The sequence below is a fragment of the Natrix helvetica genome, assembly GCF_964273705.1.
Source record: "Natrix helvetica genome assembly, chromosome: 2".
Taxonomy (NCBI): domain Eukaryota; kingdom Metazoa; phylum Chordata; class Lepidosauria; order Squamata; family Natricidae; genus Natrix; species Natrix helvetica.
Window position 1 is genome coordinate 45179196 of NC_138552.1, and position 18401 is coordinate 45197596.

Sequence of the window (18401 nt, forward strand, 5' to 3'; positions counted from 1 at the left end):
AAGTAATTTCAGCAAGCAAATATAAAAGGAAAAAGTCGCTTTATTTTAATATCCTCCTTTCACATGACAAAACATATTTGCACAGTTTTCCATGTCATGAAATACCAGCTCAACATTTTATTTTTAAAAATCCATTGTGCATTGGCTTTGTCAAATAAAAATATATCTAATAAATAATTTACATAGAGTTTACTTTTGCTGGTTTTTGGAATTTCAACATTTTATACTCTTCCACAAATGTTGATTTATTAGCACACAGAGCTCCAGAAAATCCATAAAATTAATTGAAAATATTGATATATTTTATTTTATTTCATTTTAAAAAAGAGGTTACCATATAATGGAGAACAAAGATTTAAATATTATTATGTCATTAAAACTACTTTAAGATTTAAAGTGTTCATTTTGAACACATTTTGAACAGCTTTGTTGTGCTACTTAATCTACTATTACCCTTCATAGTAATATATGCATTATTTAAATATCAGCTGTTTTTGAATAGTTATGTACTCAATTCAAAATAATGTAATACTATTTAAGTTGTCCTTCTAAGACTTCAAATATATCATCTAGTGTGCACCGAAGACATGTTAGATGTTCATCTAATTCCTGTTCCAAATAGCTAGTAATGATGCATCCTATCCAGTTATCAAACACATTATATCCTATCCCAAAACCATCTGGCACTACTGGTCCAAATCCACCATGATTAACTGCTGGAGTGCTTAGTGTGCTGGTTGAAATGTTAATGTGGTTTATGTTTTTATAGGCTGGATCTGTATAAATATCAGGAATAGTTCCACCTCTGCGCTGGACAAGATACTTCAAAGCAAATAAGTGGCGATCAAATCCTTGACCTGGATAAAAAAAGAGACAGACTCATTGAATATAAAGAGTGAGTAGGATATTTATACTATGAACACATTATAGGTATGTGCAGAACATGATAAAATCAAGCGCCATCTAACCATATATAGATTTACTCTTAAGACTCATCAGTACCAACAAACTCTGGACATAATCAACATTTCTTATACTGAAGTCATGAAATTGCTTCATGTTTGGTCGACTGTGGAATCTGATTAGGTTTGCTTCTTTATATAATTTCTGATTTCTAGTAGCTGTGCAAGAAAACAACTCCTCCTACTTTATCATGTTAAAATATAAATATTATAACTCTCCAAAGAGAGACTGAATAGTTTTACAGTGCACTAAGACATGAATTAATTTGTATGCTTTTGCTTAAGTTGTTGTATGAATCCAGCCATTGGTCTTTATATAATTTGGGGTATCATTTAATATATGGTATATAAATATAAATATTTGTGGCTTATACAATAAATTGAAGTTAAGCACTGTATTATCAATACAGCGATTCTGCATTCTGCTTTTAATATTTTATATTATCATTTTATCTATTTTTTCCCCAAACGTTGTCCTCTATTCTATTCTCTATTTACTTTTTCATCTTCCCTGTTATACATTATTTCCATATTATTCCATAATATCAAATAACTATTTTATAAATGACAATACAAATCTGAAAACTTCAGACTTTATCATGGGATCCTAATTGGCAGTGACACACACACACAGACACAAATACAAACACTAATGTGAATTTTGGCAGAAGGAATACAGGATGCTTATGAAAATATTTGTGTCCATTTTTCACCAAACATTCAAAAACCAACTATACAAACGAATGGCGACATGAATTTTAGCTTCTTACCTGTAACTATGGTTGTTTGAGTGATCATCTGTCCAACAAATACATGGGCTCTGTACCTGCACCAAGCTCAACCAGAAATCTTCTGTAGATGGGATTTCTGGCAGAAAGTGTATCCCTACTGTGCATGCTCCTAGAAGAAACTCCTGCATTCCCCTCAGTTCTCAAGAGACTGTCATTTCAGTTCAGAAATCAGGAATACCTACCAAGGCAGGCACCTATAGCAAGGAAAATTGTGGCTCAGTAAATTGTGGCATAGATGACAAGACAAAGAACTATAGTTACAGTTAAGCAATCTATTCTTTCATCATGGTCTCTGGGCACCACATATATGGACAATAAGTGACAGTAACAGTAACATTTGATTTGCTTCTCTCTGAAAAGAAATTGCTTGTATCAGTGCAGCTTATTATTCCATTTAAGTAATGATGTTCTTTCCATTTGCTCCTTATTTTCCCAAATTCCAAAAGGGAAGGGGAGGAGACAAAATTTCTTAGTTCTGGTTATGTTTACCCAATTAAGAGTGCTTTGATCCTGAGAGGCATTGGTGGACCAATTTTTGGCCTGGAGCATGAACTGTATGGATTCACTTCCTGCTAAAATCTCAGTTAAAGAAGGTTCCAGATGGAGTTTCAGTGCAAACGCAGAACACCTATGCCTTTTGCACAGAGACCACAATAAGGAAGACCACTAGTATTATTATGACATGATATACACACGACAGAAAAGATTTAAATGAAAAAGGAATATTGAATTAGATTTTCAAGTTTAATTAATTAGTAAGTAATATATTGTTTAAAAATTAGAAGTAGTTCTTGCTCAACAATGGCAATTAAACTGGAATTTGTCACTAAATAACTGAAAAGTGTTATGTTACAATTTTAGGGCGTGTCAAATTTGTCAACTTTCAATTTCCAAATATTAGGGGTGCTCAAAAGTTGTGACACGTCTTGGGAATTGTAAAGATATTTTGATTCCTTTAATATAATTTAGAGGTGCTTGGTAAGTAACTGCATAAATATCATAACTTTTTAATATTTTGTTTATTTCGTTACATGACCATGCTGTTTAGTTATGGTAGTTCCAGCAGTCCCCTATTACCTTTATTAAGTGAATCACTGTGGGTCATTTAAGGACCTCATGTGATTGCAACTTCAACTTCCTGTCCACTTCCCCATTAACTTTGTTGCAAATTGCAATTGTGTGATTCTAGGAAGCTACAATGGTCAGAAATGTAGACCAGTTACCAAGTGTCTGAACTGTGATCATGTGTCATCATTGTGCAGGGGTGCCACAATGGCTGGAACTGTGAGGACCTTGTAAGTGCCATTTGTTCAGCAATGTCGTAAGTTTGAACGATCATTAAATGAGTGGTTATTAAGAAAGGTCTCTGTAAAAGTGAATTACTATTGTGCAAGTCAGATGCAATGTATAAAATGGTCACAAATCTTTTCCAAGCAAAAATACCAATGGATCTTATAGATTTAACATTGAATGTTATAGCAGAATTACACTATTAGTAACATGCAGACTGGCTTTTACAATGCTGAGAATGTATTATGTGAGAATGCATTATGTCTTTTGCAGTATCCAGACATAAGTACACAAGTACTGCTTGTGACCTGCGGGCTGGATGTGTCCCATGCTGGCCACGCCCACACCCGGTTTAGCAAAGGGGAAAAAAGTCCTGATCTGTCATGTGCCGCCATCGTGACGATGTGAGTTTGACACCCCTGTGCTATTGCATGATAGAAAATAAAAGGAAAAACTAAATATTATCAATGCCAAGACAAGGTTTTTTCAGCCCAAATTATTTAGTTTTGTTAAATTTGAAATCCTACTAAAATATCGTTTGTGAAAGTGGACTTCATTAAACAATGGTTTATAATTACTCCCCAAAGTGAAGTCATTTCTGATTTACACTGTTTAGGAGCGGGAAAAGATCTGAATACAACAAGACCAGCATACCTACGCCCGTGAAAATCTACGTATGCCCAAATATGGGAGGGACCATACTGCTTCCCTTTTCTGTCTTTCGGCTCACCTTAGCAGCCATCCAGGCAGAAAGCCAGTTTTTTATGTTGCCTTTGTTACATTTGTGTTGCATTTGTGCTGATAAATAATTTATCAGTGACTGATTTATCAGCACAAATGTAACATGGGTGTGGTGTGTGTGTGTGTGTCTTCAACAGTATTTATTTAGTAAATACTGAACTTTCATGGCTAGTCCTAATAACTAAGCCCATATCAAGAAAAAGATAATTTCTATATACCCTAGTTCAGTGATGGCGAACCTATGGCACGCGTGCCACAAGTGGCACGTGGAGCCATTTGTCAGGGCATGCGAGGCGCTGCCCTGTCAGCTGGCCAGCGTGCATGCGCGCACTGGCCAGCTGAGTTCACCTTTTTAAAAGCTATTTTTCGCCTTCCCCAGGCTCCAGAGGCTTTATAGGAGCCTGGAGAGGGCGAAAAGAGCCTCCCCTGCCCCCCCGAGGCTTCAGGGACCGTCCGGAGGCTTCCCTGAAGCCTTTGGAACGCTTAAAACGACCCTCCGAGCAAACCGGAAGTGACTTCTGGATTGCTCGGAGGGTCGTTTTAAGCGTTCCGAAGGCTTCAGGGACCGTCCGGAGGCTTCCCTGACGCCTTCGGAGCGCTTAAAACCACCCTCCGAGCAAACCGGAAGTGACTTCTGGGTTGCTCGGAGGGTCGTTTTAAGCGTTCTGAAGGCTTCAGGGACCGTCCAGAGGCTTCCCAGACGCCTCCGGAGCGCTTAAAACCACCCTCCGAGCAACCCGGAAGTCACTTCCGGTTTGCTTGGAGGGTGGTTTTAAGCGTTCCGAAGGCTTCAGGGAAGCCTCCGGACGGTCCCTGAAGCCTCCGGGGGGGGCGGGGATGCTCTTTTCACCCTCCCCAGGCTCCTATAAAGCCTCTGGAGCCTGGGGAGGGCGAAAAAAGCATGTAAAAATGGGGGGGGTCGCGCGTTGTGCACGCATGCGCACTGGGGGGGTCGCGCCTTGCATTATGGGTGCGGCACGCCCGCACACGACCCCCCTGCACTCCCCCCATTTGTGGCACGCGAGCCAAAAAAGGTTCGCCATCGCTGCCCTAGTTGATTAAAACTCAATCTCAAATAATTCTCCTTTAGTCTAAAGAAATACATTTTAAAAATCCAAGTCTGTATTACTAGGATGATTTTACTTAGAAATACCTGCTTGTAAAACAAATAAACCAAGATTTAAATTCAGATACTAAAAAAATTAAGTTTTGAATGTAGAATTATTGCAAAAGCTTCTACAGTAATTTATTTACTTTAAATATACACGTATATATGGCCACCTATCTCATAAAACACAATTCTGGGCAGCCATAAGAATAATAAAACCAAATAATATATAAAATCAAGAAAACAAAGACAATCAGTTGCCTGATCTACCATTCCCAATCCTCCTAATCTTTGGGCTCCAACTTTGCTCTTGAGGAAAAGCTAGTAGTTCTTCCCAGAAAGCTAAAAGGGTGAAGGCCTGCCAGATTTCAGGAAGAAAGGTGTTTCACAGGGTAGGAGCTGCTACTGATATAGTAATTACTGAATTAAAGAACTTTTTCCTTTCCTTTCCTTTGTAATTATAACAATCACAAACCATAATTCCACAGAAATTTTGGAAGATAAAGAATATATATATATAATACTGGAGAATTTGGGACAGATTATATTCTCTCATTTAAATAGATGCTATTGGTAATTCCAGTTTAACAATCACTCAGTTGTTAAGTGAAGCAGTTGCTAAGTGATACCAAAACTTTACTTATTATTTTATTTTGGCTTTTACTTTAGACTTTTGAAGGTTGTAAATGCAACAACTTGTCATAAAGTTATTTCTTCATCACTAAACAAGTGATGACCTAAACAAACTTTTAATAGATATTGGTTAATATTATTAAAAACAAAATAGCCCTCCAGTCAAGCTCAATTCTTGATGACACTATGGCAGTTTCTTGACTGAAATGGAAAAAATCTTGACAGTCATATTTAATTAGTGCTTGGATTGGGATCACCAGGAAATCCCAGCATGGTAGAAGTTGAAAAAAAATGAATAAGGTAATATCTAGCAATCTTTTCAAAGTGCCCAGAAGGAAACAAAAAGATGTATCCTTTAACAGCTTGCAAAAATAGCATTTTTCTTCCCATAATTAAAAAAAGCCTATATAGTGTAGCAGTGGTATTGGATTAAAGGTGGGTAGAGTAGGATTCAAATCCCCATTCAATAGGAAGCATAATGACTTGAGTTACTTAGAAGACAGGCAAATGAAAGAATATTTTAAAATGTTGCTACATTCTATATTTCTCTATAACCATACCAAAGCTATAACTATAACAAAGTTGGAACTAAGAACTAGTTAAACTATGTAAAAATTTCTAACTATCCTTTCCATAAAGTACATCCCACAACATAAACCCCATTCTTTTCATATTCTATTAAGGTTAAATGTCACAAATTATTTGACAGTTCACGTAAGTATCATTCCCAGACTTTTTGACAAGACTCAAATAAAATAACAAAGTATTGAAAAGGCCTAACCTAATGTAGCTTCCAACTGCAAGCGTCTATGGTACCTTGAACATTCTTCAATCATATTTCTCATATCTTGAATGCTATGCTTTCCTCGTTCAGCAATAAATGCCTTTGTACACTTTGTAGTGTACACAGATGTTGGTCGAATTGTTTCAGTGCGACCATGTTTAAAAGCTGCAGTACTACATGCTTCATAGGAAGGAAGAAATTTTCCATATTGATGATAGACAGCCATTTGACAAGCAAGTTGAAACACAGCATCCGGACTCAAGTTTTTTTTCACTATATACTCTTTCCCATATTTTTCATATCTAAATGATTTTACGCTAAACCTTTTCAATGTTTCATTAAATTTCATTTGTGCAGCATTTATTGCAGATGTTATTGAATTATTCAGATTAAATTCAAGCTTGTCAGAAGCTGTAACAAATAAAGCTGGACTGGATTCTGGCACAACAGCGGGATGCTCTGTACTGTCTCTATAGACTTCATTAACGAAACGCAGAACTGCAACACCATCTCCCCAAGAGTGTTCAAAATTTATTCCCGCATTTCCATCACTAGTGACAATCATACTAAAGGATTTGTCAAACCAGCGATTAAAACCATATCCATGAAGAAAACAATGAGTGAGTTCAATATCATCTTGCGGGGAAGCATCATCTAAACAAAGGCAGAAGACCGAACTGTCAATTTTCTTCAAGTTTTCTTCATTACCGTTTTGGACAAGTTGCTGCCTTACATTTGCCCAAGTATTTCTTTCTTCAGTTGTGAGATAGGAAAGTTCAAATTTAGGCAAACGATCAGCATCAAATATTATTTGTGCTAAATGAGCTTGAATTTCAGATGGATGAAGAATGTTACCAAAAGGATCCAGTACTTCAAAAACGTAAAGATGACCATTTCTCATCACCAACAAATGTCTTGCAAATTCACTTGTAAATAATGTATCCTTACTTAAATTAGGTATCCTGGTACTATTGAAGAGAGATTTATACTGTGACATGTCTAAAGGATAAGCATTCACTAAATATGCTCCATACCAGGATAGAGTAGATGGAAGAGCACGGATGAAGTGTTTGAACATTTTGCTTTGACCCCACTTGCGGTTTACATAATATATATCTGGCCGTAAATAGTCATTCTTCAAGGTGTTAAGAAACTTTAACGATGAAACAACAAGATTGGTTGCTCTAACCACTTGATCATTGTATCCAGGTTTGGGATCAGGATTTAAAGAAATGAAAGGGTTGTAGTTGAAAACAATTGAATCTCTCGAAGAAAGATACATATCATACCAGGGTCCTACAAAAATAAAAATAATTCAGTTAAAAACACATTTTAATGTTTAATATATAAACTTGAAAGACTGTAGTTTGTATGGATGTATTATGGAAAATCAAACAGGTCCCTTCAAATCTGTTTCGTTCTATATTTTCTTTAAATACCAGAAAAGCTGCATTTATTTTTGTAACTTTCTGTAAAACATACACCCTTTCTTAATATAGTTTTTTTAAAAAAAAAAATCTCCAATATATGTATCTGAATATGCTCTTAGGTATGATCTGTGAAGTCAGAAATAAAGAAGCTAGAGCATCTGATGAATACATAATGTTTAGTTTTTTTGCTGAGCCCTTCAGTTGGCTTTTTGTACCGTGTAATTAATGTATGGCATATGACCCTCCAGCATCTCCTGAATATACATAACATAGCTTAATAATAGTGCCAATACAGCATTCTATTTCCATTACTTTCACTGGATTAAATCAGTTCATTTATTTCTTATAAGCAATTAAGATTCTAACATAACCTCGATTTTTCTGACTTAATTGTATAAGAACTCCCCACACTGGAAACACCTTTGATTAAATTGATATATTATTTTTCTGTAATTGTATTTAAATGTCTTGTAAAAGTGGATTAATTTCAGACTAATGCCATATAAAATTGTCACTTTTAATCAAGTAAATAAAAATAGCACATCTTCATATTTGTACAAGTTTCCTTAATCTGGCATTTAAATTAACATAATGTGTTACTCTAGTTAGTTCTACCCAAACATCTGTCTATACCACAATCTTCCAGCTTTGCACAATGGTGCTGGGATGGCTGGCCAGGGTAGCTGAGGCAATATTTGACAGGGGCAGGGCAGTGCTGGAGCTGAAGTAGAGGCCGGGGGGCGGTAACAGCTGGCTGAGCCCACGGGAAGCCTCTACTTCAGCCCTGAGGCTGCCATTGCCAAGTGATACAAGTTGACCTTTGCCAGTTTACTCCTGCTGCTAACCCCAGTTTGCTCGGCCTTATTATATATTGTTTGCAATCAGTCAAGCACTCAAAGTTTGATAACATGACCGTGGGGCATTGCAATAGTTATAACCTCAATCATTATCTGCTGCGGTTCGAGATTTTCTTGGAGGCGAACGATCTCGGTGGCGTTCCGGAATCCCGAAAAAAGAACCTGTTCCTGGGTTACTGCAGCCACAAAGTTCTAGAGACCGCCAAGAACTTCTCTGCGCCAATGCCGCTACATGCCATCTCCTGGACCACCCTCCAGCAAACGTTGAAGACGCACTACGCTCCAAAGCCATCCAAGTACGTTCAGCGCTATCACTTCAACATGAGGAACCAGATGGACGGTGAGACAATAAACGAGTATACATCGCCGCGCTCTGGAAAGCCGCAGCCCACTGTGAGTTCCGTGAGCTGGACGATGTCATCTTAGACCGGATCATCATGGGGGTCCGAGACCGGAGCCTACAGGCAAGACTGCTGGCGAGAAGCAACCTCTCCCTCCAGGTCGCTCTTGACGAGGCAAGAGCAGCTGAGTCAGCGCAGAAGTCCGTTGAGACCCTCCAGCGCCGCCACGCACCCGCTGAGGCAACCAAGAGCGCCGCGTCCACCGTGAGACCGTCGAGCCGGAGAGCTCTGAAAGTGATGAAGAGAGCAGCCACCGCATGTGCAGTACCTGCGCAGCGCCGGCGTGAAACTTCAAGTAGCCCGGCCTGCCCTGTGCCAGCTGCGGAGGCCAACTACGCAAGAGCAACCTGCCGGTTCCGGGATGCGACGTGCCAGCGATACGAGCGGAGGGGACACATCGCCAGAGTGTGCTGCAGCGAGTTCCCGGCGACAATCAGTCACCCCAAGAGAGCGGAGAAGGGGGCAAACCGAAGACAACGTCCCAGCCAGAGACACCCCCGACGGTCAGAGGCCGACGACCAAGTGGACAACCTCACCGCATCCACCCAGGAACACCAGAGCCACCACCCGAAACTGAATGTCATGGTCCCGGTAAGGCACATCCGAATCAGCCGCCCCAGGAAGCTGAAAGTCACAGTCTTCCTCGAGGGTGCCCCCTGCGAGATGGAGATAGACACCGGGTCATCTCTCACGATCATCTCATGGGCAGTGCTGAAACGGACGATCCCCACGATGCGGAAGGAGGACCTCAAGAGCCCCGATGTCTGCCTCCGCGACTATCAGGGAAACCTGGTTCCCCTCGTAGGGCAAGGAACGTTCACCGTCCGCTACAAGCGGATCACCAAGAAGCTGCAGGCGATCGTGGTGCAGGACAACCTCCAGAGCCTTTTCGGACTAGACTGGTTTCAGGCTCTAGGGATGGTCGTGGCCGAAGTCAACGCCCTAGACAAAGCAGGCCAAGCACCAACTGCTGCCGCCCCCGGGAACACCGCAGAAACCATTTTTTAGGGAGTTCGAGGACGTTTTTGCCTCCGGTCTGGGTGAGTACAAGGTGGACCCCATATTGTTTAGCCTAGACCCCAATGTGGCCCCAATTTGGCTCAAACCCAGGAGAGTGCCTTTTGCCCTCCGACCGAAAATTGACAAAGAAATAGACAAACTGGTGAGCCAGGGGATCCTCGAACCAGTCGATCACACTCGCTGGGAAACGCCAATAGTGACTCCGGTCAAGCCTGATGGGTCTATCAGATTGTGTGCCAATTACAAATGCACAGTCAACAAGGGATTGCAGCAAAGTGCGTACCCCGTACCCGTAGTCCAACATCTGTTGCATTCCCCCGGCCTGGGGAAAAATATTTGCAAAACTGAACTTGGCGCAGGCGTACCAGCAGCTGCCAGTAGATGGTGCTACCGCGGAGGCCCAGACCATTGTAATGCACAGGGGGGCGTTCAAGTGCAACCGCCTACAATTCGGAGTTAGTATTGCCCCGGGGCTGTTCCAAAGTATCATGGAACGACTGTTGCAGGGGATACCAGGAGTCCCCTATTTTAACGACATATTTGTATCCGCCGCAAACGAATCGCAACTTTTAAAAAGAATTCACGCTGTATTGTACACAATCCGATCGAAGGGCCTCCGTTTAAAAAAAGAAAAAGTGCAAAATAAACGTACCCAGGGTGAAGTTCTTAGGCTACATGATCGATGGCTCCGGGATTCACCCGACCAACCAGAAAATCAGGGCCATTAGGGAAGCTCCCACTCCAAAAAATCAGACCGAGCTCAAGGAGTTCCTCGGACTCCTTAACTTTTATAGCGTGTTCCTCACGCAGAAAGCGACGGTTGCTGAACTACTACAGCACCTGCTAGCGAAAAACACGGAGTGGACGTGGGGGAAAGCCGAAGCCAAGGCGTTCGCCGCGGTGAAGGGACTTTTATCAGCAGACTCCTTCCTGGTCCAATACAGTCAAACCCTGTCACTGGTGCTGACCTGCGACGCATCCCCCTTCGGAGTTGGCGTTGTCCTAAGCCACCGGATGCCGAATGGCACGGAAGCCCCCATCGCATTCTATTCAAGGACGCTGTCTGCCGCAGAACGGAACTACAGCCAGCTGGACCGGGAAGCACTGGCCGCAGTGGCGGGGATCAAGCGGTGTCAGGGGAAGATTTCACCCTGAACTAATGAGGCTTAGACCGGCGGCTTTTCAAACAGGCATATCTTCAAGAAGCGAAAAAATGAATAAAACCCGAAAACATGTTCTAGTGAAAACAAGCTTTAATACAAAAATAAGAAAATAGAAATAAAACAAATATATCTAATTGTTACATTTTGGCAAGAGCAAACGTTGTCCACCTTCTTGAAGACGAACAAAGATCAAAAGGGAAGAAGTCTCTGGAATGTGTGATGTATTAGAAAGCATGCGCAGTGAATCATTGTCAGATAAGAACTTATGACCTGCGCAGTAATTTATTCACAGCTCGGCTAGCAAACAATTTAACGCAGTGACAAGCGGTTCCACGAATATCTGTACGGCAGGGACTTCGACCTGGTGATGGATCACAAGCCGCTACTGGGACTACTGGCTGGAGACCGCCCGACCCCGGTGTCACTCTCCCCCCGCATGACCCATTGGACGATCTTCCTGGCAGCATACTCATACCAGCTCATCCACCGTCCGGGCACCACGTTGGGGCACGCAGACGCACTGAGTTGATGCCCCCTACCAGAGCTGCTCGCCGACCCGACACCCGAGGCCGTGGTACTCCTGATCGACTGCCTAGACTCGGGAGCCATCTCTTCCAGAGACATCGCACACCATTCTGAAAAAGACCCCATCATCAAGCAGATTTTGAACTGGGTAGGAGGGGGTGGCCCAAAGGACCGGTGGAAACAGAACTCAACCCTTTCATCACGAAACGAGACCAATTGTCCGCCATCCGGGGTTGTCTATTGTGGGGGGACCGGGTGGTCATCCCGAAACAGCTGCGAGTAGCCGTCCTGGAGGCTCTCCACAAGGGTCACCCTGGGATAGTAAGAATAAAGGCGTTGGCACGGAGCTATGTATGGTGGCCCAATATGGACAGAGACATTCAGGAGTGGGTGGCCACATGCACACCATGCCAAGAGTCCAGGCCGGCTTCCCCAGAGGCACCCGCAAAAGAATGGGAGCGACCCCAAGCACCGTGGTCCAGAGTCCACATAGACTTCGTAGGGCCAGTGCACGGGCAAACCTTCTTCATAGTTGTGGACGTGTTCTCGAAGTGGTTGGAGGTAGTCCTGATGACATCCACCACCACAGACACTGTCATCAGGGCACTATGGAGGCTGTTTGCGACCCACGGATTCCCCGATGTGCTCATTTCTGATAATGGTCCACAGTTCACGGCCAAATCATTCAAAGAGTTCCTAGCGGCACAGGGAATCCGGCACGCCCTCGTCGCCCCGTTCCACCCGGCGTCCAATGGCCAGGCGGAACGGATAGTAAGGTCTACCAAGGAGGCCTTAAACAGAATGGGCCCGGGCGACTGGAAAACGCGAATAGACCACTACCTCCTGGTCCAACACATCATGCCGAGCGACACCACCGGCAGGAGCCCAGCGGAGCTACTCATGGGACGCCGACTCACGTCCCACTTAGACCAGCTGCACCCCAACTACTCTTCCGACACGCCTCCCGGCTCCACGGGAAAGATCAGGACATTTACCATAGGCGACCCGGTCTACGCCCACAATTACACAGGAGGGACCCTGTCTTACTCGCAACCATCGTCGGAGTTTCGGGCCCACGATCCTACTCCATCAGGCTCGAGGACGGATGACATTGGAGGAGGCACATCGACCAACTCTGGGGACGAGTGGAGAACTCCCCACTCCGGCAAACGCCACCAACACCATCACAGGCCGAGCCGCACCAACCACAGACCACTACGGAGGAACCCAGGGACTTATCTGACTCCGACGGGGCACGGGCGAGTCCTCCGCCGACGGTGCCAGCCGAGGCCTCCGAAAGCTTCCAGGAGTTTCCACCCAACGAGTCCGGAGAAGCAACAGGTCCGACCGCCCAGCGCGGAGAAACCCTATCATCTGAACTGCACAGGTCCAGCAGGTCGATCCAGAGGCCCGCCTACCTGCATGACTACGTCACTCGTTAGGATGTTCCATCCTAGAGGGGAGGGGTGTTAGATACCCCCTCCCTCTAGTTGTTGCAAGGACAATAGTAGTTTCCAGTCAGGTCCTCTCTTTTCACGCGGGAACAGAGAGAGACCTGATTGGCTGAAGTGCTGGCCAGCTCCCCTTTAAAAAGGGAGCTGCCAGACCTCTCACTCAGTGGATGCCTGTTCTTGACCAAATAAAGAGCTGTTGTTATCTTAGCCTTTTGTGCCTTTAATTACCTAATCTAACAATTAATATTTTCTTTTCTGAAATCTCTTGTCAAGGTAACTGTGGGAACTAATCCAAGTAATCACAGGAATCAAGAAAGATCCGTGCACACGCGCACACGCACTCATTCAAAAATACCATTTCACACAAGTACTGATTTATGGTCAAATATTCCATGGAATTTAAAGGTAATAGACTGTCCATCCCAATGTACCTTATTTTATAGGATATTATTGTGCAAACCAAACATACAATAATGCAGCTTAACTGAACATAATTTGTTCTCAACAATTAAAAAATACTAATTAAAAATAATGCAAAAATAAAAACAAATCCTAAACATGTCTTCCTTCCCCAACACCCAGTTGAATGAGACAAATTATTTCATAGAGATAAGGCAATTGTACTTTCTGCTAGTCTCATCCAAATATTAACCATCCCAGTCCTGTTTAGCTTCTGATCCCAGAAAAGGCTAGTTAAGTATTATTACCTGCTGAGATACTTTAAGTAAAAACAATTAATTACAATTGTTATGTTTTAGCCATTTTAATTTTTATTCATTTCATTTCTTTGCATTTGATTTATGTTTTGCAAATTTCTCAAAGTAATTAAATGAGATTTCTGAACAACATTGCACCTAAGTATTAGCTTAGCAAGTCTTATAAGGTAAGCAGTAAATATTTTAATTTGCTTTTGTAAAACAACAATGTATCAATTAGGGATTTTCACCTGTTTTTCACTTCTATAAAGTTTCATACATGATTCTTCCTAGTTTGTAAATGTGATATAGAAAATAAGATGAAGATCATAGCTTATGAGCAGAACTTCAAAAGTAGTCCACCTCATATAACACATTAACAGAGACATATTTTAATCATGTTATTTCATATTTCTGTTTGAATAAAGTCTTAAATTTAATGAGTTCATACATGAAAACATGTATGATTTCAGTGAATCCTTTATTCAGAAGCAATAATATTCCATTCAAGATAATATTTTTTCAGAGATAGTCTGTAGGATCTGCCTCCTTATTACTGTAATAAGTAGAATAATGATAAAAAAATAGTCCATTCTTTTTCTGTGATCCCTTTCTCATGATAATGGAAGTTAATTAAATCATCAAGGAGCTAATCAATCTCCAAATTACTTGCTTGCAGGTGACCTTTAAATTACTGTAGGAAACAATCAAATTAGTGCGGGCCGTGGAACTCCAATGAAACTGTTTACCATCCAGTTTCCTTCATCATGAGTGAACATGCCATTGCATAACCTACTTTTTAAGCTTGGATAAAAAACTGCAGTTTCAAAACAGATACTATTCTTATAAAGCCGGATCATCAAAAACAAAATATATTTGCTCAATAAAAATAAATAGCAAATAAAACAAGCTTAAATAATGTTATGTTTGACTCAAGAATAATCAAGAATATTAAAAACAAACCTGATATATAACTTGTATGACTATTAATCCGATCATGTTCAAGAAGATCATGATGTATGATCTTCCCCTCTCCTTTTCCGAACCCTGTAGCAATTTTTACAGTAAGTCTAGAAATTACAAATGGATTATTATTGCACTTGAATAGTCATTTAAATTATAACTAATATAATTTTAATTACATTAAAATTTATTATTTAGTTACAATAAAATATTCTTGTTCCATATATGTTAGTGTTCAGGAACTTTTCCAGATGCTGTGCACAATCATGTGGGAACAAACATGTACCATGAAATTGCCCAGTTTTGAGAGATTTCAGTGTTTCTAGCTAACCTCAGAAGATTGTGGAAAAATTGTCTTCCACAAAACCAGTCCCTGGTGCCAAAAAAAGTTGGGGACTGCTGTTTAAAGGCATCAGGCTAGAAATTGAGAGACTCTGAGTTGTAGTCCTGCCTTAGGCACAAAGCCAGCTGTTTAACCTTGGGCCTGTCATTTTCTCTCAGACCTAAGAAAGAAACAATGGCAAATCACTGCTGAAAAAAACCTTGCTAACAAAACTGAATGAATTTGTTGCCAAGAATTAGACACAAATAAACAGAAGAAGGAAAAAAAACACATTTATACACATTAGGCTATATCGTACTGCTTTGGATTAATATACATGTACTCGTGCCAAAGATTTCGCTGAAAGGATAGCTTATAAAAATAAAAAAGTAGCACAAAGGAAAAATTACCTAATGCTGCCTATATTTTATATGTAACAATAGTTCAAAGCTTATGTTTATGTGCAGAGTGTTACCTGATCACTTTGTTGGGCTCACCTTCCCATTAGTCCAGGGGTGTCCAAACTTGGGAACTTTAAGATTTGTGGACTTCAATTCCCAGAATTCCCCAGCCAGCCATGGCTGGGGAATTCTGGGAGTTGAAGTCCACAAGTCTTAAAGTTCCCAAGTTTGGACACCCCTGCATTAGTCAAAGAATCTAAAGTAAACAGAACTAAAAAGAAAAAGCTGTAAACTGGAATTTCTGGTCTTCCACTCTCATTAGAATAATTACTTTATCTGTTCTTTTATTATATAATTATATAATGTCTTTTTTTATACCTGTATTGTTCATCATTCAATAGCGGCTTCTGAGCAGCTAAGTATCTACGGATAGTGTCTTCCAGCTTAGGAATAGGCAACCTTAAAATGGATATAATTAACAAATTATAAATTGGCATTTTATATCAATTCTCTCATCCCATATATGAACTTAGCTTAAAATGGATATAATTAACAAATTATAAATTGGCATTTTATATCAATTCTCTCATCCCATATATGAACTTAGCTTAAAATGGATATAATTAACAAATTATAAATTGGCATTTTATATCAATTCTCTCAGCCCATATATGAACTTAGCTGTTATTTATTTCCAGAGGTTTTTTTGAAGGACATAATATTATTTCTATCAAGGAGAAAGGCAATCACAGATGATTACCTTAACCAGCCTCCTGTCACCTTCCTAGATGTTTTCATTAACTAGGATAGAGATACAAACTAGATGTAGCCTAGTTATCCCTTCAGTACAATCATATGGATGAGTAGCTGTTTTTTTAAACAACATAAATCTTAAAATTAACTTAGTTATTTTTAATATTTGTGTTGTAACAGAAAGTAAATAATTATTATTTTATAAAATCTAACTTAATAAATCTTAAGTATAAAATCAATATCCAAGTTTATATTTAAACAGACCTTAGATGAATTACCTATGGAATCCTTACTTGCACTTTTGAGTTTAATTGTTCGCTTAGATATTTCATTGCCCAAATAGGTAACATAATCGGTGAAAGTAGGCAGGTTTACTCCTTTTATATACTGTTTATATACAAAACTGTTTTAGGTGTGGTGTTCCCCACCCTCCTTGAAGAATATTTTTATCTGGATTTATGAAATATTGGACAAGGGCACCTGAACACGAACATTTTTGCTTCGACTAGGGCAGAAAGAGATTAGGCTTTGTATGGGGATCTTCACAGGAGAGCTACATTAGAAAAAGGAGAAGCTATTGCAGGCCTCTGTCAAACCCCGAGCTCAGCTGCCCTGCTCCAACGGCAACCGGATGCTGTTTTTGAAAGAGGCCCAACGGCTTAAATAGTATTGTTTGGGTCACATTCACAAGGAGTGTGAGAGAAATACGGCATCCAAGTGCTTTCCCCTACAACCGAGTGATCCAGCTACCCTGCAAGAATGACGGGAAAGGGAAAAGGAAGGATGTTTTCGATGTACTCAAAGTCAGCTTACTCCCTCTCCCCCTCCCCCCAATTTCCATGAAACTTGGGGAACGGCAGAGGAACCTGGGCAAGCTGGGCTGGAAATGCATGGTAGGAATGGTGCTTCGATGCACGAAATGATGGTCCGTGTCCTGCTCCGACACGATCCCCTCCGGCTGTCCCACGGTCCTCCAATACTGGCGGCAGCTAACCGCGCACTCCCACAGCATCGAGGCGCCCCGGGGGGGCTTCGCTCGGTGCATGTCAGGCTACTCGGCCTGGAGAGGGAAGAGAGAGGGCGAAATGCTACCCCACCGCAACCGGCCTTCGGCAGCACGCGTTCCTCCAAATGGCGGCAAACGGCCGAAGGCTGAAGGAAAGAAGGCCTCCGTCTGGTATCCAAGGCAACCGGAGAACGCGAGGAGCCGTTTTCGCTCCTGAGGGGGCAACGCGGGCGACGAGCGAGGCCGCGGTGGCTGCCTTGCTCGCTGTCCGCCGCGTTTGACCCCCTGCACTTCAGCCTTTGAGGAAGCGCTGCTGGCCGAGCTTTATTGCTAAATCATTTATACGGTACCTGACTGACGTGGGAAGCATCGAACGTTTCCCCCTCCCCTCCGTGTCGTGGGAATAGCTGAGAATCCACATTGTCGCAGTCCCATTTACCGAGGCAGCATCTTCCCACCTCTCCCCTAAAGGGGAACATGTACGGGATGGAGTTTAAATATATTAAAACACATTCTGTATATTAAAAATAACAAGAAAATAAAGCTTTACATATGTATTCTTTAAAAAAAAATCCCGATAGAATTTCCTAAGGCTGTTTTTCTGTTTTCAGTAGACTACCGGTATCAATTTCTCTGAGAGTACCTTCTTAATACACATGAATCTAAACACTACAGAAATATGCTGTATTTGGAAATAGGAAAGAAAAAAAATTCCAATTCAATTTTTCTTCTTTTTGAAACAATGGAAGAGGAACAGTGACTCATTTCTATCTAAAGTATTTCATCTACCATGAAGAAAAAGGTTGCTGGTAGTCATGCTATATGTGAATTATTATTATTATTATCATCACTATTAATAATAATCAGTCAGGTTTTTAATGCTTCATCTTCCCTAAGTAAAGTCACAGGGGAAAAAAGCATTTCTATTACTCTAATTTATCTGATGGGAAGTCAACATTAAAAGCCACTTGGCACTGTCATTGTTTTCTGGCATGGAGGGAGGGAAGGAGGAAGGGACAGAGCCTAGCAATCACTTTCCCATTAAAATCTAATTAATGAAAAGCATCTTGCCCAATAAAACTTCCCTAACTTTACATCAGTA

The 18401-nt window shown here is 41.3% G+C and overlaps 2 protein-coding genes across 3 annotated transcripts in view; one reads left to right on the forward strand and one right to left on the reverse strand.

Moving 5' to 3' along the window:
- Positions 1 to 18401, forward strand: part of RHOBTB3 (Rho related BTB domain containing 3) — a 78401-nt gene that overhangs the window by 22556 nt on the left and 37444 nt on the right. For both annotated transcript variants that reach the window (XM_081940934.1, XM_081940935.1), the window contains exon 2: positions 770 to 895. The gene's annotated coding sequence lies outside the window, so the exon portion shown is untranslated. The remainder of the gene's footprint in view (positions 1 to 769; positions 896 to 18401) is intronic.
- LOC309387346 (carnitine O-palmitoyltransferase 2, mitochondrial-like) lies at positions 502 to 17305 on the reverse strand (the record flags this gene model as incomplete). The annotated part of the gene is made up of 5 exons (XM_081943819.1): positions 502 to 857; positions 6307 to 7605; positions 14818 to 14924; positions 15919 to 15999; positions 17160 to 17305. The coding sequence occupies 5 exons, from the start codon at positions 17303 to 17305 to the stop codon at positions 532 to 534; spliced, it is 1959 nt and encodes a 652-aa protein (XP_081799945.1). The 3' UTR covers positions 502 to 531.